We start from the raw sequence: 26722 nt of genomic DNA, 5'->3' as shown, positions 1-26722 counted from the left end.
GATTACCCATTCACAGTCACCAAATTCTTTATAATCCATTGTAAGAGAGGATATTGGTCATAGTGTTTTTTTCACAGAGAGGAAATAGGGGGTTTAGCTTTTCTTGTAAGATTGCCAAACACACTGCTATTATGAGCTTCAGCCCAATATTTGGTTCCAATATGCATTAAATCTACCCATAGAGACAAGATTGTGTAAGGAAAGACCACTGGTTATTTTAATATCACAGTGTAGAAATATTTGCTATCATGGCTTATAAAAACCTGTATTGAAAATATATCGACTGCTTCATTCCATAGGCTACAGTTCGTTATCTTCAGTTCTTAATTTTACAGATTTTTGTGGAAATTTTTAAGTTTCAGTGGTCCAGTGGTTAAGTTGGATCCCAAAGTGATGAGTCCTTAGGAAACTGAACTTGTTTTATGGGTTTATTTTCCAAGCTGAGCATTTAAGTATTAATCAGCGCCGCTTTCAGGGATTTCTTTCTAACATCCTTTCCTATGTAAGATAAGGACTGCAATTCATTAGACTATTGGAGGAGCCAGAGGCTTTGCTAAGCTTTGCCTTTCTTGACTGTTCATCTCAAATTTAATGTGAGTTTGTGTGTGCTTGTGCGTGGGCGTGTCTATACTGGTGACCAGACCTGAATTATGACACAATCTCGGTTGTCTGGCTAAATTGTCTCTCCTCTTCGGGGGTCAAAGATCATTTCAGCCTCAGTGTCCTTTCTGCTACCTACGATGGGAAGCAGCAAATGTGAACTTGTGAAACCAAGGGGTGACTTTTATCACGTTATTTTTCTTTACATTTCTCTATCAATGTAGCTCAGAAAATACTGAAGAAATAAAAATAAGTCTTCAACTACTAGGTTTCTGTGATCTGATCATTTCTAAAGTGAAAACCTCTATTATCCTAGCAATGGTCCCTTGAGTGTTTTATTCCCCTTGGGCATAAACATCACAAACAACAAACCCTCAAGCCCACAGCAAAGAGAATGCAGACACAGGGCACCATTCCTTTTCCCACTGCTTTTTTAACTTGGGGTGGTAGGCTAAATTTTGGCGAGGATGATGACATTCACGGGAGGGGCGGGATAAAATTGTGTCTAATTACACGTTAATGGCAGCGCTCGCCTTAACCACTTCCCCTCCCGCACTGTGGTGAATTTCCCGTGTGCTCCCCTGTGGATCCGGAGACCCTTCTCTCTTTAAGAGAGCCTCCCGCGCCCCTCACTCCGCCCCCTCCCAGGTCTCTGGGCTCGTCAAAGCTTCCCGAGAGCCATGGTTGGTCCAGGCAGGCAGTCGGAGCACCTCATGGAGCCGCTGCTAACCGGGGGTGGGGTGGGGTGGGGTGGGGGGGTCTGTTTGTAGTACTCTCAGTCCTGATGTCACAGGCGCGGCAAGGACATCGCAAGGAGGAGTCGGATTACAGTAAGGATGGGCAGTGCAGCAGGCAGCCGGAGCGCACGCTCCAGCCGCCGGGGATCGTAGCCCGGGAAAGGCAGCCTGCAAGGCGCTCATCTCGCGGAGGACGCACGCTCAGCGCTCGCAGCTCTCCGCGCCGGGGACATTTCCCCCGAATGTAGCATGAAACGGCTCTGCTCTGCGTGTCAGCCTTGGGTGCGAGCTGATGCTGAAGACGCCGCGGTGGGGTTCCAGCTGTCTGATTAATGAGAAACATAATGTATTTTGGTGAGTGTTAACTCTGATGATGTAATTCTGGGGGTGTCCAGCCCTTCGTCAGTGCAGACCAGCCCTTTAAAAAATCTTTAAGCCGCGAGAATATATTACGTTAAACCTACCTTCAGTTGGCAAGTGGAGAACCAAGCTGGTGCAGCCTTCAGGGCTTCCTTTGTGCTACAATTGAGGCTGTTTATTTGTCGTGGATGAGTTTAAGTTGGAAAAGAAAGGAAACTGGTGGGGGTGGATAAACTTTGCCTTGATTTGTCTGCATGAAGTTGGCTTTTTTAGCTAGGTGAAGAAGGAGAAATGGTGCGGCGTGGGAAGTCATGGGCTCACTCAATGGAATGTAAAACTAAGTTCCTGTACTATTGATGCTGTGAAAGCTTGGTCTGTATCAATGTCTCATTAGACGTTTTGGTTTTTCCCTAATTCTGAGCCAAAAAGGGAAAACATTCTTTGGTGTGCCGCGATTGAACAGCTGAGGACGCTTCTCCATACCGTCCCATTTTCCTTCTAGCTAGAACAGCCTAGCCCAAAATGCATATTATTTTAAATCTTTAGAGGTCTCGAAGCTGTTAAATATTTGTGCAGTTTAGTTGTGTGCCACGGTGGAAAGGCTCCCTGAAGATTTCCAGCTGAGCTGCCTGCATTTCCAGAAAACATGTTGAGGCTTAGATCTGGGCTATCACTGGAGGACTGTAAGCGGGCTGGGAGCTTGTGTTCGCACTGTAACGCTGCAACTTACTGCTGGGAGAGAAGGCTCAGCCCCTTCACTAAATAAGAAGCAGCCAAGGATTGGGACTGAATCCCCCACCCTCCTCCCTGAAGTTATGCTTTCCTTCTGTAAGTTCCATCCCGCGTCATCATCCGAGGGCATCTATCTGATATTAAAAGGTTTGTGAGAACAGCTGGAGAGGGGCCAGAGAAGAATTCCAAGATGCAAATGCTCTGGGTCATTTCTTGGTTTGCTTTAAATCTGAGATCGAGAGTCATTTTTCAGATTAAAGAGGTGCTTGGGTAAACTTGTGTTGGGGGAGTATTCGTTTCTTGGCCGTTTATTTGTGTTTACTATTTGCTTTTGTTTTCTTGAGACTTTGAAATATTTGTGAAAGTATGGAAGGAACACAAGTTGGGAGAGCTGAATGCCTTTAGCTGTCCTGATAGCAGTTTTGATTTCCCTATCATGTGTGTTGTATTAGAAAAGAAGTCTTAAAAATAACTAAAGTTGATTTGGAAGAAACAATCCTCATTTCATAGCCAAATTTAAGCCGAATCCAGAGTTAAACAACACATCTTTCCAGGCGTAGTGATGGAGGTGGTAACCTTGTTTATTGGCAACCAATAAAACACCAAGTTGTTTTTCGTGAATATATTTTTGGTAAATGGGAAATCTTGTAAAGGAATATGTCTTTTGCACAAAATAAAATTTTGGCATCTGTAATGATACTGAGGGATAGGAAGTAGATTATAATTTTAGTTAAAGTTTTCAGCCTCTTGCAACAATTCCTTATGTGATTGTGTTGAGGAAGGAAGGTTGGCCGGAGTAGTGGCATAGTCCAAAAGTACTGGTCAGTAGCCATCCGTGCTGTCCTGGATTATCATGTGGCTATTGGAGAAATGTTCACTGGGCTAGCTCATGTTAACTGTAGGCTAGTCCAGCTGTCTTGTAAAGCAGGGTGATTCACAGGGCAATTAGTTTCACTGTGTAATGCAAGTTTTTAATAGTACCAATTGAAATGTGATGTCCTACTTCAGATGAAACCGTACTCTTTTAAAGGCAAAGCTAAAGTTGCCCTCTGTGTCATGAACAGGGTTCAGTCTCACCATAATTCCAGCATGAGATACGTTTTTCTATTCCTGGAGGAAATCGTGGGTATTCAGGAATGCCGTTTATTTCAGGTTATGCTATGCAGCCCCTCGCTCAAGCTGTTAGACATTCAGAACTCTGAAAGCCCACCTGTCTCTAATAAAATGCATGGTGTAAGAGCTAGGGCAAGAAGAATTGAGCAAAACAACCCAGGCATTTTCAAGATTCAGTAGCATGCTAATGTTTGCAAATCTCTAAGACGACGTGTATATACGTGTGTGTGTGTGTGTGTGTGTGTGTATTTCCAAAACTTTAGCTATTTCAGGTAGTTTTTTGAAAACAACACTTTCACTTTTTAGTTTGGTTACCCATGACTTTCTTCTTCATTCTTGAACTGAGTCAGGGAGAACATGGACAAAGAGCAAGCGGGGCTGCATTCCTGGGCTTTTCTGGTGGTTTGTGGGAGTGGAGTTGAGGCGGCAGAAGACTTATTTGCTTCCCCAGCAGGGAGTGATGAGGAGTGAGGTGATTCTGTAAAGCCAGGTAAACTGATACATAGGCAGGATACTTACCGCCCTTATAAATAATCTAATTTGTCAGTGTTGCTCAATACCCCCCTTCAAATATAACTGAAGCATCATTGCATGAACAGGCTGGCTCAGCCTGCCTGCTTTTCTGTATGTCCCTTTCACCTTAGGGACTGGACAATTGGACCCCGTCCTTGCTCAGTTGGAGTCAGTTCCCTGTGTGTGCAAGTGGGTGGAACACATAATATTTCCAGTTCTCAAGAATAGCTCATGTTTTGAGTGTGCTGTCTCAGACTTACAAGACTAATGGACCCTTTTAATGACTTAAGCCTCACTCTTACCTCCTATTGAAATTTTAGTGCAGTGTTTTCAATAATTGTTCATTTGCACTTACTGTGAAGTGATTTAAGAGTTTGCTGTTCAGTCACCGTGGATACTTTTGTTACTTACGCTATCGATCTTGCATTCATTACTTGGAGTTAAAAATAAGGTTCACGGAGGAGAGAGAGAAGCAAGGAGAATCCCAGTCAGCAACCTGATTGGGGATTTACAGTAAAAGCAAGGAAAAAGAATAAATACGTATGAAATTCCCTCCCCACCCCCATAAATATTTTACATAGTTAAAAATTACATGTGCCAAGGATGAATAGCCATTAATAATTAATCCAGAAATAAAAGCAGGGCAGCTGGGAGGCTTCTCCTCAGATTAAGGAAGAGAGGCTGTGGGTGGTTGTCAGTACAACAGACCTGAGCTGCTGGGTTACAGTTTAGTTAAGAGGAGTGTGCTGGTATGAAGGGCATGTTCTTTGCTTGAGTGCATCCTGGCTATTTGTCAGAGCCTGGCAGAAGGTTGTAACCATGTACTCTCTTCAGCTCTAAGCGCCGTATGTCTGAATCATCTCCCCCCTTCCATCTGGCCCACCACCCTTCTCCACTGCTGGAGTGGTGAGTTGTTGCCAGTGGTCAAGTCAACCTCAAACATTGTCCATCGTTGGCCAGAGAGGGGCCGTGTCTTGATCCCTTGCCATCAGGAGAGAAAACAGGAGGCTGATTACACTGAGGAGATTCTGTGTGGCTGAAATTAAAGATGTTTTCAGGCCCGAGTCCACCAGCTGGAGACTCCGGGGAGCTTACAGCCAATCAGAGGTCGGGGTTTGCTCCATGAGAATCATCTGGAAAAAGGAAATGATACACCTTCAACAAATGAACAGAACGGAGAGACAAATAATAGAGGCCACTCTAAATGCAACTGTTAACAGTGTCCTAAATAAACCCTGAGAAATGGGCAAACTCAATCTAGAAAGTGTGCGAGGGCCATTCAAGTTCAGCTTACTGTTTCTTGTGGATCAGCTGTCTTCCTTAAAATGCCTGCAAAAAATAGAAAAAATACTCCACGGTATGCCGGTCATAACAAGAAATACTTAATTGAGGAAACTTGTAATACAACAGCTAGAAAAAAGTCTGGTAGGAAAATTCTAGCCCAGAAACCTATTCCCCAGCCTCTAATAGATACGTTCGTACATTGTCGTAAGAAGGACTTTTGTTTTTCCCCTGGGATGCTGAGAACATTCTCACGTCAGCATTTACACTTTTGGTTGGGGCTGGACCATCAAGTTTCACCTCTGAAGCAGTCTGTTAGGAAAACAGTTAAGTGGCAAGGTTATGGGGAAGGAAATGAGCAGAAAACAGCAGGCAGCAGAGAAAAACATTCCTCTTTTTTTGTGTGTTTTCAGTGGAAACATTTAACTCGTCCTAATTAGTTTGTACTGAGTGATCTGTTATGGGGAATTAGGTCCACTAGAGTCTCTCTAAATGCTCTGGAGGTGTTTCTATCTTCCTGAGGCTGACAGGAGGACAGAATAAACGGGAAGGAACTTGCTAGTGCAGATTACCCTTTTTAAAGCTTGAAGTCATTACCATTATGTTTTATTACAAATGAATCTAAATGACATGCAATAAATTACTGCATAACAGGGATGGAGAATGTGACAGGTGAATCCTGTCAGAAGGTTTCACGTGCAGGAACCAGCAATCGAAGAGAACTTGGAAAACCATAAAGGTTTCTTTCTCAAGGCAAGCTCTCTTTTAAATTCATGTGAAGCTCTTATTTTAAGGAAACGAATGCCAGATTTGATCAATATGCCAGTAGCATGGAATCCTTATTACGCTCTTAAATTTTGAGCAAAAAAATATATTTTTAAGGACCTTATTAGTTGCTGTAATTATATGGAAATAAGATGGGTTTATTTAAGGGATATGTTCCAAAATTCATGAGATAATGACGATTTGCAAAGTTACCATTTTGTGGGTGGCATAATTGTTCCAAAAAACAAATGAAAAATTTAAATTAGTGGTTTCTGACTTTCATTCCAGAAGATTTGGTCACAGCTGCTTTTGACTGAAACCTCCCCTGATAAGGCAAGATGTGTTGGCTTGTGTGTGTGTGTGTGTGTGTGTGTGTGTGCACCCGCGTTTCATATTGGATCATCAAATAGTGCCTTTTTATGTATATATCTGAATTTCATTGCTCATTCACATCTTGTATGTGTTCCTGAATCTTTGCACATCATTTAAAAGGTAAAACGTTGGTTTAACAAGATGGATATTAAACTATTTTTTTTAGCATAGCTGGCTTCAAGTTTAACAACCATTATATACATTAGAGGTTTTAAAAAATCAAGTCATAAGGTTAATTTTCAAGCTTTTTTCTGCTTAAGAAAGAGCAATGCTTGTGCAAGCAGAAACCTTTCTCTACTTTGACCTTGAGAAAGAGATGTTTCCATTTGTATTACACTATGAAAAACATGTCAAAAAAAAAAAAAGGTCATAGCTGCTGCCCCCCCCCTTTAAAGAAGCCATTACATATCATTTCCCACAAAGATTAGTTTTGCAACAGAATTTCACACATGATTGGTGGCATTAAGAGAAAATACAGCCTAAGAGGTGGCTAGAAATATCAAAGCTTAAAGTGGTTGAGATCATGCTTGAACCAAATTACTAGGGTTGAAAATAGGAAGACGCTTTGCTCTGTCGCAGCGTTAAAATCATTATGAAGCAGCTGGAAGTCGGGCTTCGTTGCATGTGAGCTTTCAGGTTTACACAGCTTTTAAAATGTAAGGTATTTCCAGGAAACCCTCTTGACTCCAAAACCTGACATACACGTGAACGGCCACTGGAGCACTGGATGGGATGCACTGAGCCCCTTCTCCTTATCAGCGTTTCCATCTTCTCTTTTTTCCTACCCTTGCAGTATCACATTTCTGTAAGTAAGGAGGAAAGAGCGAAGTCACCTGGCCAAGGTCAGAAGGGAGACAGCAGTGGCAGGATTGGTGCTCTGAGCAAATGCTGTCTGCCCCAAAGCATCATTGTACCTGGTGGGAGATGAGGGCTGTGGGGTGGGGGTGGGGCGGGTGGGCTGAGCGTTCTTGTTCCGGGGTGAATGCTGTTGAATTTGTATCCTCAGCACCCCATTTAGCTCAGTGCCAGGTGCATAGGCTCTTGCAAATAGGTGTTGATGGGAAACCACGGAATGGGCTGGAGAATTAGGGAGGACGGCTATCCACTTCCTCAGCAGGTCCTTTAAGGCTGATGTTCCCAGCCATGTATATGTGTGTTGACAAGAGAAACACTCTCTTTGGCCCTGAAAACATTTTAGCTGCCCCCCCTTTTTTTTAAACCTTTAAAAGTAAGGACTAGTCCTTAGAAATTCGATCTTAAAATACATGTAAGGAATTCTACAGTCTCTTTTCTGTTTGCATTTATATCTTTCTTCACAGGACTCTGCAGTGTAAAGAGGAACAGATCTGTAGACTAGTAAGACCAATGGACAAAAATGTCTGAAGAACACCCAATTAAAATCAACATAGAAGGCAGTAGAATTGCAGTTTTTATCCATTCACTTGATCACAGCTTCAGCTCTCAGCTTTACTTGTCTTCAGTGAGTTTGCCACCCCCCCCAACCCCCCGCCCCGGTGTGGACATGCTCTTGCCACCAGCCTGGGGGAGATAGGACAGTCTGCTCTGTGCAAATAGCCAGACGTGCCCAGGAGGGCCACCAGTTTTGAAGACGGTTGTTCCTGAAAGCTGAAGAAAATGGAGATAATTTTGACTACTGTATGCAAGGCTTTTGTAAAATTGTTCTTCACACTTACCTTTTTCATATTCATGCATTTTGCTGATGAAGGAAAGTGCCTGTGGCAGATTGCTCTGAGGATAAGAACGCCATAATGAACGTAAACGCACTTGGATAAACACGGTCCCTTACACTTGTATGGCAATTGGTTTTTTTCGAAATGCATCAACATTATGCTTTTTTTAATCCTTCAAATGACCCATTGCAGGAGGTAGATAAAATATAATTATTTCTATTTTGAGATGAGGAATTTGAGCCTCTGACGACTGAAACAACATTGTCAAGGTCGCACAGCTAGTAAACCTTAAGGCCAGGACTCCAGTTTGGTTCTTCTGTGGCTTACTTCAGTGCTCTTTACACCTGACAGAAGAGTAGAGGGGGATATATATGTATTTTTTGAGAGGGAGATTATTTGTAACAATAATGCTAGAAAAAATATTCCGGCTGATAGATAAAGAAATGAATACAGATGATTGGGAAATACGCTGGCATGTTTGTGTTTTGACTGGGTGGCATCACAGTAACAGAGGTCTGAACGTAATTCATACTTTTATTTATTCTGCCTTATTTTTATGTCAAATAATTAATAGTTAAAAAAACCTACAAGTAGGATATTAGAATACTAATCGGCTTCAGGCAGGACCCAGCTTTCTCCACTGCCTCTTGTTTTTCCAAGGCAGTGTTAGATATTAAGGCTTGTATTAATTATAGGCTATATATTCCTGCTGTGTCACTACTTGACTCAATGCTTGCAAAAAAGAAAAAATTCCAGGGCATTTGTTCTACAAACTCTTTGATATTGACAGTGACACCGTCTCCAGTATTTGTTCAAGATGGAGTCAGCCTGGTCTTTATTCCATGACTGAGAAAAGAGGGAAAAATGGCCTATGTTAGAATTTATCTGTTCCACTTACTGGCTCTCTATCCTTGGGCAAGTCACCTCACATTTTTGATATCCAGATTTGTGTAAAAGGAGAATAATGGTAATATGTTTCCCACAGTTCTATTTTGAGGACTAAAATATACAAGGCATATAAAAGTGCCAAGCCCCAGGAAGTACATGGTAAGCCGCCAGTAAAATCTGATTCTTCCTTACTTTTTCCCTCTATATCCAGCCTAATATACAAATGTATAAAAATTTAAAAAATCGGAAAACAGGAACCATGCTAACTGAAAACAGGTCAAATCAGAAGACACGAACCATGCTGATTCACAAAGGACTTAATGCAGATAATTTGTTAGACGGGTGATAGAACTGCTGAGAAGCTACCTGGGGGCTGGGTGAGGCAACCCAGAGATCAGCAATAGCAAGCTGGTAGTTTTAAGACGGAAAGACAAGAGACATGGGCCTGAAGACTAGGCCCCAAGGGTCTCCCGGTGGGAGCTGGAATCCTGGCAGACCTAAGACATAAAAGGATGGAAGGATTCAGCCTTAGGCATGAAGAGAGACAGAGACATCCTTTCCCTGGCTTCTCCCTTCCACCCCAGTGCTCTGCCTTTGCCTCTCACTGGTAGAAGGGAGCCAGAGGTCAACTGACAGGGCAGCCTGGGCAGTGTATCCTGCAGATGTCAGCACCTGGGCGGTCCAGGGGAAGGTCAGGAAATAGACCTCAGGGCAAATTGGCCTAGAACCTGGAGGGAGATCTTACGCCTGATATGAGTAGTGCTTTAAATGAGACAGTGTCTCTGCACGAACATCTCAATTATCAGCAGGAGGTTTGCTTGGGAGAGAGTCCTTCCACAGCCCCTCACCAGTCCTCCGGGTTACCTACTTTGTCAGTTTCTGGTACCGTGACGTTGGATAAATTGGTGAATCCGTCTCTGCGTCAACTTTTTCATTTGTACAGTGGGTTAAAGGGTCTGTTTGACAGCGAGGTTCAATGAGTTGCTGAATGCAAGCTTCACAATATGCAAAGCACCATGTGAATGGGCCTTGTTATGAGGATTTAAAAAACCGAGTGAATTAGAAAGCGAAGAGGGAGCTTGAAAAAAAGTAACAACTTGGAAATATATGTTCAGCTATGCGGTTTAGCATTCCAGCAGGGATTTCTGAGTGCACTGAGAAAGGAAACATTTGGGTACATCCTCACATAGCCTCTTGTATGGTGAGGTCAGATGTACCTGTGAGGCCATGTCTAATCTGTTCTTTGTGATTCTTTTATAGCAGAGGGGAATTGTAGGAGCAAAGGCAGGGGAGAGAAAGTGAGCGGGGCAGGAAACGATTCTGTGCCCCATATTCCTTCCTGTCCAAGGCTCTAACGGGAATACACACATTGAAAGCCGAGGGAGTTTATTAATAGTTGCTTGGGAAAGGAAGAGGGATTTGATATCGATTTTACCTATCCTTCCATGTGTTGCTGGACTTTTAAAGACTGATTTCTTTGGCTGACTGGCCCTGCTATTAAAAAAAAAAAAAATTGAGGCAAAAGATTCTGCCCTTCCTGTATGGAGTTATTAGCATCTCTCTCAAAGCCTTCTTGTAAAGCCCTGTGACAGTTCATAACTTATGGTGCCTTGTTTAGAAGCAACGCCAGGTAACTGCTCGGAGCATTGCCCTTGCGATGTGGGAGGCACACGATTGCCACCAGGTGTCTCAATTAGCTGCTCTGAGGGATGGTGGGATATACCTTAGAGGGCTGTGGGGATCCTTAGGAGAACTATCCTAAGGTTATCGGTTAAAATGTGCTTTAGAGGGACACCTGGGTGGCTCAGTGGGTTAAAGCCTCTGCCTTCAGCTCAGGTCATGATCCCAGGGTCATGGGATTGAGCCCCACATCGGGCTCTCTGCTCTGTAAGGAGCCTGTTTCCTCCTCTCTCTCTCTCTCTCTCTCTCTCTCTGCCTGCCTCTCTGCCTACTTGTGATCTCTGTCTGTCAAATAAATAAATAAAATCTTAAAAAAAAATCCCTTAAAAAAATGTGCCTTTAGAGGGCAGCTTGTCTAAAAAAAAAAAGTTTTTTTGTTTTTTTTTTTCCTTTAAAACAAATGCTTAAGATCTTAAACATGAACCTTCTGGTCAATTACTCCTTTTTTTTTTTTTTTAAAGCACTGTGGCTAGGTTTTCCCTAACTTTAAAATGCTTAATAACTTAATAAGTTAATGAGAAAGTTATAGTGAGAAGCCCCAGGTATGGGCTTTATGGACTGCTTGGTTTCCTGAGAGGGTTTCCCAAGCCCTGTTTGTGGAGAGCAGGCCTGGTGCTGACAGGCGATTCGGAGCCACTGACTGAGAGGGGGTTTAACAGCCTCAGGGCCGGCTTTGTGCCAGGGGCTGGCGTGAGTTAATTCATTGCACCTCACCACCCTCCTTAAGGGATGATCAGTGGATCTAAATCCTGGCTGCTCAGTGGCATTCCCGGGGGAGCTCTCAGTAGCTGCATTGTCAAGGCCCCACTGCCATCCGATCAGATGAAATCTCCTTCTCTGCGGGTGGAGCCCAGGCATCTGCGTTTTCTTTCAACACCTGCCTCCGTGGATTCTGAAGGGCAACCAGAACTGAAAACCACGGGGATGGGTCATTTTAACCAGAGCTCATCCTGCACCCTGGGAGTTCCCAGCTTGCCCAGGTCAGCCGGGCAGCCTGGTCAGGAATCCAGCCGGAGACGTCCCCTGGAGCCCAAAGCCCGTGTTCTTTCTCCCTCAACACACTGACTCGCCTTTGGGAAATCAGCCCACAGTGCAAGTCCTGGCCCCATGACAACCTTCTTGGGCTGCCCTGTTGCCTCTGGAGTGGAAGTCCCTAAGAAATGGGCTCCCTCCTTTCTTTTTGGGGATCTTTATAGAGCTGCCACCCAAATGAGGTTTGTGCTAGTCAATTCAGAATCACGGTGGTATGGTTCTGGAAAGGATTTTAGAACCGTACTTGTTGAAACTCAATGTTCATACATATCACCTGAGGATAGTAGTACACGGCAGCTCTTGATTCAGTAGGTGTGGGTGTGGCCTAGGAGTCCTTTTTAGTAAGTCCCCAGGTGCTCTTGGTGCTGCTGGGCCGCTGACCACACTCTAAACAGTAAGGTGTTAGAAAATATTTGTCTGAGCTACAGCTTTCTTCATATACGGGGATTCACCTCTAAGACTCTAACCTAAACCTCCCTATTTCTATCAGGGGACCAAGCATCCTGCTTTGCCTGGTTCCCAGAATGTGGGCTTTCAGGGCTAACACTGAGAAAGTCTCAAGCTGACGGTGGTGAATCGGCCACTCTCGTTCCAACAGATCCAGCTTGAGTTCTAGGAGCTCAAGACTGAGTTCCCCATGGAGAACTTCGGCAAGTAACTTGATCCCTTTGAGCCTCAGTTTCCCTGTCTGTGAAGCGGGAATGATAAATGATAAACTGCCTAGAATAACTGTAGGTATTAAATTAGGTGGTGAATAGAAAGCACTCGTTTAGTCTCACTAAATGCTGGCTGTGCCGACTGCCCCGAATTCATAGACGTGAGCCCACATTCCCTTCATTACTGAAAAGAAATACCCCAAAGGTCAAGGGTTGGTAGTCACAGATCATCTGTATTCCACCATCTCTGTGCAGAGAAGACAACTCGTAAACCACCTCCTGCCCCGAGAGATGATGGGCAAGCCGGGTTGAAGGCGTTCGTGTTCAGCGTATAGTTTCCCTACCCTGAATATCAATAGGAATGCTTTTCGTTTGCTGTTTAGGGAAAGAAAGTCCTGGCTAAGGCTTGGCCACCTTGGGACATTTTGAACTGGCCCCTGGTGTTCCTGTCGACCTTGTTCATCCATTAGTGTTTCTCTGAGCTCTGTAACAGCTTACGAGGGCAGCGGCAGCTAATGACTGTGCCTTCCATCTCCTGACCTGTCATTGTGTTAACAATCAATATCCTTAAAACAACACACACACACACAAACAGATAAGGCAGCACCTACCTCGCAGCTTCAACTACAAACGCCCATGGAGAGGGAAAAAGAAAGACTTTTAACTCATACGCTTCTTAGCCCAAAGCCTGACACACGGGCAGTGTTTGTTGAGTGCAGTGCCAAACTGTGGTCATCCCTCTTTCATGCAAGTGAATTTCTAATAGAGAACTCATTTTCCACTTCCCCGTGTTCAATTGGCTGATGTTGAGTGATTGAGGCTGGCTTTGCCAGTCCTTACCTAGGAAGGCTGATTCCCTTACCTCCTGTCAAATGCCATCAGCTTATCAGAGCACTTAGTCTGCCAAATATGTGACTGTTATAGGTGAACCAGGGTGCACTTGTGTTTTTCTATTATGACTAGTGAGTAGGACTGCTACAAGCAGCAAATTACTCCACAGTAGGGGTTACCAGGCCTGAGCTGCTGCCGACTAGCATTTTAGACAAGAAAGCAAATGTACAACAAAGCGGAAGCTATTCTTGCTTTTCTCGAGCATGACGTGCAATTGCAGAAAAGGCCCAACACAATCTTTCTTTCCCTTACATCCATTTTAAAGGCAAAATTGGGAGATTTTTGTCTCTGGTCCCAGCGCTGCTTACTGTAGTCAGAGCCTAATGCCATTCTAAAAGGGCATTAAATATGCAGAATCGAAGTCTATGTCTCATAGACAAGAAAATAGAGGCCCAGTGATTAGTGAATGCTTGTGTCTGGGTAGGAACAAGACTCAAACTAAAAATTAAACCCCATCTCTTTATCTAGTGGTGTGAATTTGGATGAATTGTCCTGGGCCTCAGCTTCTAGATCATTAAATTGGATAATGACAAGTCATCCCATCTCACCAGGCAGCACTGTACCTACTAAAAATAGTTGAGGTTTTTTGAATGCTTAGTCCCTGCCATCACTGTCCTAAGTATATCCCCTCAGCTCTTCCACATACCATCCCTGTGATGGAGGAATGATCAGTATGCCTATTTTACAGATGAGGAAATGGAGTTACAGAGAGGTTGAGTAATGGGGGTACAGTAAGGGGCTGAGCTGAGGCATACCTAAGATACCTGGCTCCCCAGCACGGAGCTCCTCCACCAGCCTGTTCCATGTGACCTTGAGTCTATCTCAGCCTCTGAAAACCAGAGCCCAGGAGCATATTCTCACTATTCAGATCCAGCAGCAGGTTTCTGAAGCAGGCAAACAAACTAACAAGCAAAGCAACCAAAAAGCACAACTCCTCTTCGTTTGCATGCCCAAAGCCACCTGGTGGTGGGGCTGAGGCCCAGATCCAGGGAAGGTTCCAGTTCCCTTCCGGAAAGACTGTCCCTCCAAAGGCAGGTGACAGGAAAGCTTGTTCATAGACCACGTTGCATCAATCCCAGTAAAGCTTCAAAATCAAGCTTGCAAATCCTGTCATCACAAGGACAGCTGGCTTCTGTGTGCCAGGAGAAGTGCGGTGGCCTTCCCCTGTGCATGTGTGTACCCCTTCCAGGGACCGCACTTTCCTTTCTCAGTGACTTCTTCCTGGGCACATCACCCCTGATAATTTCTTATCAGATAATCATCTGAGCTTATTTTAGTTCCATGCAGCAACAGGGAAGTGAAGGAGACAGCTGTCTCTATACCCAGAAGAGATTATTTGCTCTTCTTTTGGAAAAAGCAATACATATATAATTTTTAACATCAAATATTATAAAAGGGTAAAGAGTGAAAATGAAATCTTCCTCCTTTACTCTTGTGCACTTTCTTATATTTGAGAGCCTACATTCTGTGGAACACAAGGAAAGGAGGGTAGGAGAAATAGTTGAAGGTGGTCAAGAGGTACAGACTTCAAGGTATAAGATAAATAAGTCCTGGGGACGTAGTGTACAGCATGGTGAGCATGGTTAATATTGTATTGTGTATTTGAGAGTTGCTAAGAGAGTAGATCTTAAAAGTTCTCATCAAAACAAAAGAATATCATTGAAACCATTGTGGTCATTTCTCTCTCTCTCTCTATATATATATATATATAAGATCAGTATGTTGCATACATTAAACTTATATACTATTGCATGTCAATTATATCTCAAAGCTGGAAAAAAAATTGATGGGAGAGTATATGTATATACCCCCCTCTTGTTTTTACATGGAATGGAAACCTACCACGAACCCTGTTTTCCATATTGCTTTATTTAGCATAGTTGATGTTTCTCATTCTCTTTATTTTATAACTACATAGTATTCTAATGCAGAAACATGTTGTGATTTATTTTACTGGCCCTTTTGTAAGAGAAATAACTTCTTTCCATTCTTTTACTGATAAAAGCAATGAATATGATTGTGCATACATAATTCTTTGCATGCATGAACACACATATCTATAGGGTAAATTCTCTAAAGTGGAATTTATGGGGCAAGGCATATAAAATTGCCAAAGTATTGCCAAAGTGCCCCATGGAAATTTTTTCCTGATTGATTTCTACATATATTCCTATCATTAAAGAATAGAAAAACTCCTTTCGAAGTAGTAAACTGTTTATGTGCACGTTGCCTTGCAGACTTCTCAAAGGTGGGTTCTCAGACTGAAACAAAATGAAATGGCTTTCTGCTTTTTTTGTCTTAGCTCCTCCCTCCCCAGTCTATCTCTCCATTTCACTTCCATTGTCCATATGGATACTAGTTTCAATTTCCAAAAAAGGAATGGTGCCGTAAAAGGAAAGATGCCTTATCCTTTAAGAATGGGAATGTATAGAACAGGAGGTTTGCACCTTGTAAAGAAAATTGTACCCTCTGCCTCAAAGTTAGAAGGTTGGTCCTTGAGAGATCTCTACATCACTTAGATCTTAAGCCAAATATGTTTGGAAGTTTAATTTTCTTTGGAGTCAGTGGGCATTAAAAGGTAAAGGCCCATTGCATAATTTTGTATTTCAGAGTTTTTTTCTTCTATTCCTAACTCTGTGTTCTTCTTTGACTTTTGCAGTGTCTTTATGTGAATATACTAAGCTTAGAAATAATCTGGAATGTCTATAGCATATTTCTATGGTAAAAATGCCACCTTTATTAAAAACATGAAAACATAGGGTGCCTGGGTGGCTCAGTAGGTTGAGCATCTGCCTTTGGCTCAGGTCAAGATCCCAGGGTCATAGCACTGAGCCCTGCGTCAGGCTCCCTGGTCAGAGCGGAGTATGCTTTTCTCTCTCTTCTCCCCCTGACTTGTGCGCTCGCTCTCTCTCTCAAATAATTAAATTTTAAAAATCTTAAAAAAAAAATACACAAAAACTCCAAAAAAACCAAAAACAAACAAAAAACAAACAAACACAAAGACTCTAAATAGTGATGATGGCTACCATTTATTGAGGTCTTGATTCTTTACAAACTACGACTAACTCTCTAAAGTAATGATTTTTTTGTTTATTTTAATAATTATATTGTTTAAATGAACTAGATGTCATTCTCTCTGGTTTACAAAAGAGGAAATGCATGCTTAAAGGTTAAGTTTCTTGTCCTAAGAATATTGAAAATGGCAGGCACGGGTTTCAAACCCAAGACCATCTAACTGGACATCTGGTGTGTCAAAATGTCGACACCACCCTTTGGTATTTTCTGTCTAACACTCTACTCTTTGACCACTTCTGTGGTTTCTTGCTATAAAGGGGCATTTATGCAAAGTGGAGATCCTGGGTTTTCTGGTCCTTGCTATGGAAGAGTAGCAATCCCTGCTAGTATATAGACAATTTTAAGAGCTTTATCTGCAGTATGGGGACCTGAGGAAGGAGGGGCACCAATCTTCTTTTCTCTCTTATCTTGGAAGACAGAAGGGAGGGGGATGCTCATTGTCTCATTTTTTTTTTTCCTTCACTACAAATCTAGGAGATGAGTATTATTATGCTCATTCTGTGGATGAGGAAACTGACATTAAGTTACTTCCCCACTGTTAAAGAGACAGTGTGCAAGTCTAGAGTTGAATCCAGGCTCACAGGCTTTCTATTCCTTCTCTCTGCCTCCTGGACTCCAGGCTCCAGTCTGCTATCGTGTGCTTTAAGTTTGAACGTGTGTGGGTCTGTGTACTTCTTAAGGGTCCAGATGAATTCAGAGATTCCTCCCAGCCCTAAAATTCCTGGATTCTACACTAGCTTTGGGGATAAAGAGGTAGTACTCCTCGGAGGAATAAATCACTGTAGCTCACGCAAGTTCCAAACACATGAGCAAGTGTCCCTCATTCTATCCCTCACTGTCTGCAGAACACATTATTTATCTTTAGTGTGAACTGTCATAATCATCTCTAATGGGTTTCCTGACTTGATTCTTTTATGCTTCCAATTCAGTCAGCATTTTGCTATCCCCAGGCATAGCTATAGACACGATACCCCCCAACACACACGTACTTAAATGCCTCCAGTGATTCTTATTTCCTGATACAGAGCTTCCAAACTGCTTATCTAGGTAGTCAGTACAGTCCAGGCGTTGGCCCCTAAAAATTTACCTTGCGGTTTCATTTTTATACAACTACCCTTATCTCATCCTAAACCCTGCTTCTTTTTTTTAAAATTATTTTTATTAACATATAATATATTATTTGCCCCAGGGGTACAGGTGTGAATCGTCAGGCTTACACATTTCACAGCACTCACCATATCACATACCCTCCCCAATGTCCATAACCCAAGCACCCTCTCCCTCCCCCCTCCCCCCAGCAACCCTCAGTCTGTTTTGTAAGATTAAGAGTTCCCTATGCTAAAACCTGCTTCTTAACCCTTTTGAGACTCTGTCTCACATTGTCTTTCCTACCTGATACATAGATTTTTGTCTCTGTGTCTCTAAAATTCTACCCATTGATTATCTTCTTCACTCTTACTCTTTTCTATCCTTTAAACATTTTATGTAGAAACATAATCTTATGAATTCTTCAAGAAGGTCCACTGCATGTGTACCTCCTTTATTTTATGTAAAAACATAATCTTATGAATTCTTCAAGAAGGTCCACTGCAAGTGTACCTCCTTTAGGAAGACCATCTAATTCTTTACAAAAGGTGTAAACACCCTCTCTGAATTTCCATGTCTGGTATTTCCAGAACCTATCTGAACAATAGCCTGGAGTGCTTGAATATTCTGATTCCTCTTCCCCTCTCTAGATTTACCAAATCAGAATCTCCAGGGATATAGCCCAAGAATCAGGATTGTCAAAAACTACCGCCAAATTTAATATCTCAAGATTGTTGGCTCTCCATAAATAAACCTATAAAGGCAATGCAGTTGCACTTAAAATACTAACAGGATTTAAATGTGAACTAGAAAAAATTATGTCACAATTTATCTGAAAGAAAAAACATAAGGAAACACTCCACTCCAGGAAATTATGAACAAAGACTGGTCTGACAGGGGAGACTTACCCTAAATTATATAATAAAACCATAATAATTAAATTATTTGGTCCTGAATAATAGATAATAAAAAACAGATTAGAATATCTAGAAGTCAACCTCAATACTTAGTATATGGGGACTTAGGCTATGATAAAAATGACATTTCAATTCATTGTTAGAAACAGTAACTATTAAATAAATGGTTTGGGTACAACTGGATGAACATTTAGACAAAGAAAGTGGATTCCTATTCCACTTCTTACACCAAGATAAATTATAGATTGAACAAAGATTCAAACATAAACACTGATGCCATAAATTTATAGAAAGAAGCCTGAGTGAATAAATTTATACTCTTGCACTAGAAAACGTTTTTGTAATCAGGACCCGCACCCAAAACTATAACATGGAGGAACAATAGAACTCTATAGTTACATAAAATTAATAGCTTGTGTTTGAGAAAAATTATTCAAACACTGAGTAAAAAAAATGACAAAATTTATTTAAATACCCATATCAGGTAAATGGCTATTTTTTTTAATTAATGAAGAGCTTGTATAAGACTCAATAAAAAAAAGACAAACAACCCAGAAGAAGAATGAATATGAACAAACATATTACAAGAAATTTATATTGCCTGTGAAAATATAAAACTGTATTCAATTTCACTTATAATTAACAAAATATACATGGAAATAAGGGATATTATGTATAGTTCTTCACTTCGCAGATTGGTAAATATTTAAAAGTTGGGCAAATTTTTAAGAATCGGGTGTGGAAGAAACCAATCCTATACACAGTCGTGTGTGTGAGGGAGCAAATTTTCCCAACCTCTGCACAAGGTGGTGTGATGATATTTATATATGCATGTTCTTGCCCTAGCAAGTTTTTTACTAGAGATATGCTTTATATTCTCAAAAGGTCCTTCACACATATGAGTAAGAATGTTAAATGCAATGTTGGTTTTTAAAGCACAAAGTAGAAACAACACAAGTGAACATCAGTAGGGGAGACATTAAATAAAATTATGGTACATTCAAAATGTTGGAATGTACAGCCATGAAAAAAATGAGTACATCTTTATGTTATGATACGGTAAAAATCTAGAATTGAACACCAGTAAAAGAAGTCTCAGGAAGGGATAGAGAAATCCCAAGAGAAACCCCTTTGGGAGTAAAAATTTAGGAAGGTTCTTGAACAACTATACTGGTAAATTCATGTGCATTTTCAAAGAAAAACAAGAAATCATTAGCAGTTGTTAGATTGGGGCAGGATTTATACTTTATTTTTTTAAATTTATTTATTTGACACAGAGAGAGAAATCACAAGTAGGCAGAGAGGCAGGCAGAGAGAGAGGAGGAAGCAGGCTCCCTGCTGAGCACAGAACCCAATGCGGAGCTCCATCCCAGGACCCTGAGATCATGACCAGGGCTGAAGGCAGAGGCTTTAACCCACTGAGCCACCCAGGCGCCTCAGGATTTATACTTTTTAAAGTCACCTTGTTTGAATAGAATATTCTACAGGGCCTGAGATTCATATCTGTTTTATTTACTTCTTGACACCTTAGCATGAGATCAACTCTGGCAATCAGAGGTTCTCAGTAACAATGGAATATACGAAACTATGTAGAATAAATGGTTTGCCTTTTTTTTTTTTTGCCTCTCAGCAAGGGTGATCTGTCATTGGAATATGAACCCCTTTCGTGGTTGTTGTTCTCTTTCTGTATTTCTCTGCATTAACAAGGATAATAAATATATTAGTTAAGGATAAGAAAGATATTAGGATAAATGTATGTAAAAGCTTCCCTGGTGGTCCCGATGCTCAGCCAGACTTAGAGAGCCCTGTTGGTATTTCATCATCTCCCTTTTGGGACCATCTCTCTCAGATAGTAGGACAGATGTTTGTGCTTGGGAATGGTCCCTGGTTCTAGGTTGCAGGCCTTTGCAGGTAGAGTCGTCTCTGTTACACAGTGCTGAGAAGTGATTTAGGTGTCATGGTCTGTGGTCAGGTTGCCTGGTTTTAAGCACCACCTTCTGGGCCTATCAGCTGAGTGACCCTGACCAGACCCCCTGGGGTTCCATCTTAGTTTCTTCATAGGGTTGTTCTTAAATTAGATGATGTGTGTAATGTGCGTAATACCATCTTGTTAGTATACAGAGTAGTGGTTTGTCATCTAGCATGGAGTGATGCAGTGGGTGAATGATTACTGAATGGAAGGAGAACGGGGAAATGGAAGAAGTGGCTCACGCATTCTGAACGCCTCCACCCCCCACCCTAGGCACGCTATCCCTGCATCTCAGTAGCTCAGGGAGGGAGCTGAGTGAAAATTCCAGTGATTTACCCAAACTGCATATACAGTCAGCCCCCTTCTAGCTACAAGGAGCTCTTAGTCTCCAGTTCTTGCTTTTCAGCCCAGTCACTGATGGGTGCGGTTCCTCTCAGGTCTCATGAGTGGTGTCATCTCCTGGGTTACTGAGGCATTTCCTCTGTATCATCCTGGGTTTCTAGGCTGTTTCTGTCCTTTTAAACCTCCCTTGTTTTCATTTTGTGAAAGGATTGTGTGAGGATTTCCCACCCAGACAATTCAGGACTGGAATCAGAGAGATTATAGAAACCCAGCTTGCTAAGGCACTGAGGGAGCCCAAGATCTTATTTTTAAAGTACTTGGTGGGGAGAGAGAAGCTTCCTTCCCACTGGAGTTGCTCAGACTTGACAAGATTGCCAAAGTCCTTGAGTCACACTGTCTTCCACTGCTCGTAGAAATGACAGTTTTATCTTCAAATACAGTGACGTGGGAAGATAATCCATTTTCACTGTGGTGTATAATGTTGCCTCTTGATTTTAAAGTAGCTTGAAGGAAGGTCTTTTAGCCAACAATTAACAAACCAATATTTAAATAAATACACCTTAGTGAACAATTAGCTTTTAGAGTTTTCTTGGTTTTAAAATTCTTATTGTTTATAAATTTTTATACCTCAAGGTGTAAGGCATACTTGAATACTTACAACTTTGATTTTTGCCATCGGTGAGATGAGAATGGTAGAAGTCCTCTTGCTTACCCCTTCTGAATCATTAGCAGGGAGAGTGACTTGGCATGGAATGAGATTGAATTTCTATTTCCATGCTCAGAACAGAGGCAGTATGGAGCAGTAGTTAAGAACATAGGCAGTGAAGACATTCGGCCATTTTTTTAGTGGAATCCTCCCACACACACGGTTCTGCCATGTCCCAGGCACTGTTCTAGACACCGTGAATGAGTGGATAAAACAAAGATCTCTTCCCTTGAAGAATTTACATTTTCTCGGGAAGAGACAGATATTAAACAACAAACATAATTAATAAATTAAGTATATAGTATGTTAGAAAAATTAAGTGCTACAGGTGGCAAATATAGGTCAAGAGAGATCTGGCCCAACACTACAGGGGTGGGAAGGCGTGTGGTAGGGGACCTCATTATGAAGATCATACCTGAACCAAAATTTGAAAGAATTGAATCTTGCCTCTGCCACTTCTAGGTGATTGGGTTGATCTGGACCCCTGACCCCACTGAGGCTGAATTTCCTCACCTGTGAAGCGGGGACAGATATCTTACTATGTTGCGTGGGAATTCAGTGTTCAAACCCCAGTAAAGCAACGGTCCTCAGAAAGCTATAGGGTTTTTATTACTTGTTTTATTATTATTATACTTTCAGATAGTTTAAAATGTTGTTTTAAAAAGGTAAGTAAAATAGTTTTTAACTGAATGTATTTTTTTTTTAAGTGGCTATATGCCTTGTGGTGATGTCACTCTGCAAAAAACTTTGTTTTTGTTTTTGTTTTTCTCCTGTAAGCAGAGCTTGGGAAAGAAAATGCCACCCTACTGACTGGGTGGATATCTGATCTTTTCTTCCTTTTGTCTTATATGATATTGGGGAAACCACCTAGGTCCTAACGTGAGCGGGCTTCATGTAAGGTGTCACAAGCAGAAGGTAACACACAGCTGGGTAAGCAGCTGGGTGGGCTGGGATGCATAGGCCTGGGAAACTAGTCAGAAACTAGGGGGCAGCGGGTAAGAGACCCACTGTCCAAGAGGTGCAGCAAGCTCACAAGAATCTGTTGAGAGGTGGAGGGGGAGACAAGAAAGTCTGGTGAAGGGGGTCAGCTACACTATAGCTTTGGAGGCAATTTGGGTCACTTGAAGGTTTTAGGACCTTTGTGTAGTGCCAGCAAGCTTCAAAGTTGGTTTGAAAGCTGGCAAAACGGATTTGGTCTCTTCGGTATGGAGGTTGGTGAGAGAATCTAGGTCATATCGGGGACAGGAGATAGAGGGACTTTGAAGCATGAGGCATGAAATCCTAATGGGCCCCAGGAGGGGTGGGATGAGGGAAATCAAAGCTGCCTCTCAGAGGCCACAGTGGCCTCCAGGCCTCCCGGACTTAGCTGGGAGCAAGACAGAATTCTCAGCTACTCGAGGAGGGACCCGGGAGCCTGAGAATTCAGGCTCTGGTCTGTCAGGTAACCCTGGGCCAGCTTCATGGGTACCATTGCATCTTCTGCCGCAGAGAAACCTAAAAGGAAAGGCAAAGCAAATAGGGTGTAAGCTCCAGATGGCTGAAAGCATTGTTTTTTCAAGGATAAAGGGGGGAAGGAGGGAGAGAAAGGGAGAGGGCTATGTATGCATATTATACAAAATATCTATTGTGCACACACTGTGATATCTAAGGAGAAGTTTTTGTCCAGAGTGGCTCGACTGTTTGCACAGCCACAGGGGAGTGAAGTGCTGTTGTAGAGCTTGTCTGTTAGAAACAGCGAGTTTGCTGGGGGCGGCCATTGACTTAGATTACTAGTCCCCTTTGGGGACCAGGCACCACCCCTGCTGCCCTGCTATTTGTTTGCAAATACCTCTGGAAGATGGGACACTCTTAGGGCTCAGACATAAAATGCCAGGCTGGGCTCCAGATTCCATGCTGATCTTTATAAAATACAGTTGAGAGGCTTTGTGTATTTATAAACTCATCTTTTCCATAAAGTGTAACATTTCACTTACATAACTTAAAATAATCTGAATTAATATTACTATCATTGCTAAGGGATTTAAGGATCAAAAGTATTTTAAAATAAATTAGGTACTCTCCAAAATAGGATTTTCTTGTCCTCATTTTCATTATAAAACCTCAAAGAAACTCAAGGCACAAGAAAATTATTTCTTTATATTTAAAGATGGGCATTTTCCTGTTTTGGTGAAGTCCTTTTTTAGGATATGCCAACTTTTGGTCCTCCACTGTCGGATTGTTTCTTTTTATAACCATGGGAAGGATGTTTCAGACCATTGGGAGACAGAGCCTGTCCAAAGGATTTTAGTTGCTCTTTCTTCCTACAGGATAAAATGTCCAAACATGTTCAGATCATACCCACTCTGCTTCCAACTCTCTGCCTAAAGGTGGAAATCTTAAATTCTTAACTGGTTCTAGGTCTTGGAACAGGCAGAGTGAGTGCCAACACCAGTAGGGGACTTCTCAGCAAGCATTTAGCAACAGAGAAGAGGTGTGTATGCCCTTTTCCAAGAATATAGACCACAGATTATATTTATATTAAACTCTGCTCATCAGAAAAAAATCCATTACAACTTTCTCACGATAAAAAGAGATATGTTGGGGCACCTGGGTGGCTCAGTGGATTGGGCCTCTGCCTTTGGCTCAGGTCATGGTCTCGGGGTCCTGGAATCGAGGCCCTCATCTCTGCTGAGCAGAGAGCCTGCTTCCTGCCATCTCTCTCTGCCTGCCTCTCTGCCTAGTTGTGATCTCTCTCTCTGTCAAATAAATAAAATCTTTTTTAAAAAAATAAAAAGAGATATGTTAAAAAAAAAGGGGGGGAATTCTAAGCAAAGCATGTCATTTATCAGATGGGTATATGCTAAGTATGCCCCCTTGATTGTGAAGTTCATCTTAGAGGAAAATGGTACCAAAATTTGCATGGTTGTTGTCAGGGATTTTTTTTTTTTTTTTTTTTTTGTCAGCATTTGGAACTCTTCCTGAGAATCTCCTCTTCTTTCCTTACCCCAAAATAGAAGGACTTCAAGTTAAATATCATGGGACTCTTGAGGTAAACATATTGTTAACATATCTAATCAGAAATACATGCTCAAATTATAGCTGTACAGGGACACCTGGGTGGCTCAGTCGTTAAGCAGCTGTTTTCAGCTCAGGTCATGATCCCATGGTCCTGGGATAGAGCCCTGCCTCGTTGGGGGGAGGGGGGGGTCTCTGCTCAACGGGGAGCCTGCTTCTTCCCCTCCCACGTCCCCTGCTTGAGTGCCCTCTCTCACTGGGTATCTCTCTGTCAAATAAAAAAATTAATAAAAATCTTCAAAAAAGTAAAAATAAAGAATAAAATTATAGCTGTACAGAATAAAAGGGGCGTTGGTGATTTCTCAGGTCAGGGCTCTCAAAGTGGAGCATACAGAAGAATCACCCAGAGTGCTTGCTGAACACAGGTTAGGGGGCTTCACCTCCAGAGCTTTTGATTTGGTAGGTCTGGGGTAGTACCTGGAGAGTTTGAGTTCTGAGTCTGGAGGGGATGCCGATGCTCCAGGGTTAGGGAGCACGCTGAGAATCACTATCCCAAACCAGTGGTTCTCACTCGTGGCTACACGTTTGAATCACCAGGGAAAGTTTTAAAAATCCCAATGCCCAGGCTACACCCCTGACCAGTTTAAATGAGTTTATCTGTAGGTGCGAAGTGGGCATCAGGGTTTTTTTCAAGATCCCCCATGATCCCAGTGTACAGCCAACCACTGCATTTGAAATACCACTATCCTAGGTCCATTCTTCTTTCTTTTAAATGAAGAAATGCAAGCCAAGAGAAGGGATACCACTCTGGGTCATACAGCTAGTTATGAGAGAAAGTTCTTCTGATGTCCAGGCTAAGGCACTTTTTACCACATGACACTTCTTTACCGGTATGCCTGTATTTAAAATTTAGCAACAAGTGCATAATGTGACCTCTTCATAAGAGTTGCCTCAGATCTTGTTAAAATATGGAGTCTGACTTCGCAGGTCCAGGGTGCAGTCTGAGAGTCTGCATTTCTAACAAGTCCCCAGGTTTGGTCCATATACCTCATTACAGACCGCACTTTGAGTATTCAGGTTGAAGTGGACATTATCAGTATTTCAAGTGGAAATATAACAAAAACCATGACTCCAAATGCAGGTTAATAACTACTGCAAGGAAAATTGGCATGTCTTAAGCAACTGTATTAGACCAATTTGTAACCTTTTAAAATAATTTTCCTGCATTCATTTTTTAAGTTAAAGTCTCAATAATTTAAATTTTTTTTTAACTCTCTGCTGATAATATAGTTTAAAGGTAAGAAAAAAGCAAAAATTGATTTGGGGTCAACTAACTTCCATAGTGCTACTTGATTTTAAAATTGATCCAATTGTTTTTTAAGTTCTGGCCAAACATTTCCAAATCGTGTTGGGAAGTAAATACTTTGTGTTAGTTTTTCTCTTTCCTGATTTCATAGTTAGGACAAGGTAGTGTAGCACCTGGTTATGGCTTTGGTTTCTGGAATTAGAATATCTGGGCTCAAGTCCAGGCTTTGCTACTAGGAAGCTATTTAATTATTAGCACAACATTTAATCTTGATGAGGTTCAGTTTTCTCATCCACAAATTCAAGATAATAATGGTGCCTGCCTTGTAGGGTTCTTGAGAGGATTTAATAAAACGATACGGGGGAAAGTTCTTAGCAAATATCCAGGCACTTAGTAAGTGTGTAGATAAACATTGGCTTTCATTGTTATCGTACCTCGTTGGCTGCTGGCTACAGCTGGCTGACTGATGTAGACACCAGTGGTTCCCAGGACTCAGTCTTCTAACTTGACTGCCAGGCATGTCCCTGGAAGGCTTTCCCAGGAGACCAAATCAGAACCGTTCTTCCTATCAGCTCCAGGGGATCAAATTGCAGAGTGCAGTTATCTGAGAGGAGCCCTGAAGGATTGGTCAGGAGAAAATTTGGAGGAGCAATCCAGGGATGCTCCCAGCGCATTGCCTAGAGGGCCCCAGACTGCCTATTTCTGAAGTATATCATGTAGGTTCATCTGGAGGAGGAACTGGGAGGAAAGCAAGTATGTTCATTTGTTTAGCCCAGTGGTTCGCAAAGTGTGGTCTCAGCAGAAGTAGTAACAGAATCTCCCGTGAACTTGATGTGCACATTCTCTGCCCCCACCTCAGACTGACTGGTTTTGAAACTCTGGGGTGGGACCCAGTGGTTTGTGTTTTAAGGAGTCTTCCAGATGTTTCATTTGCTGGTGAGAATTTGTGAAGCATTGCTATAGGCATAGGCAGTCCTAAAGGACTTTAGCCAGAGGAGTGATGTGATGGAACTTTA

At 42.1% G+C, this 26722-nt stretch overlaps 1 protein-coding gene across 1 annotated transcript in view; it reads left to right on the top strand.

Moving 5' to 3' along the window:
• Positions 1-1391: 1391 nt before the first annotated feature.
• Positions 1392-26722, top strand: part of ZNF385D (zinc finger protein 385D) — a 288510-nt gene continuing 263179 nt past the window's right edge. Inside the window, exon 1 of the mRNA XM_080824317.1 lies at positions 1392-1691. Within this exon, the coding sequence (XP_080680443.1) occupies positions 1670-1691 (22 nt within the window). The 5' untranslated portion in view covers positions 1392-1669. The remainder of the gene's footprint in view (positions 1692-26722) is intronic.

This window comes from Martes martes (assembly GCF_963455335.1).
Source record: "Martes martes genome assembly, chromosome: 1".
Taxonomy (NCBI): domain Eukaryota; kingdom Metazoa; phylum Chordata; class Mammalia; order Carnivora; family Mustelidae; genus Martes; species Martes martes.
Note: the sequence above shows the minus strand (reverse complement) of the source record. Positions and strands in the feature narration are given on the sequence as shown.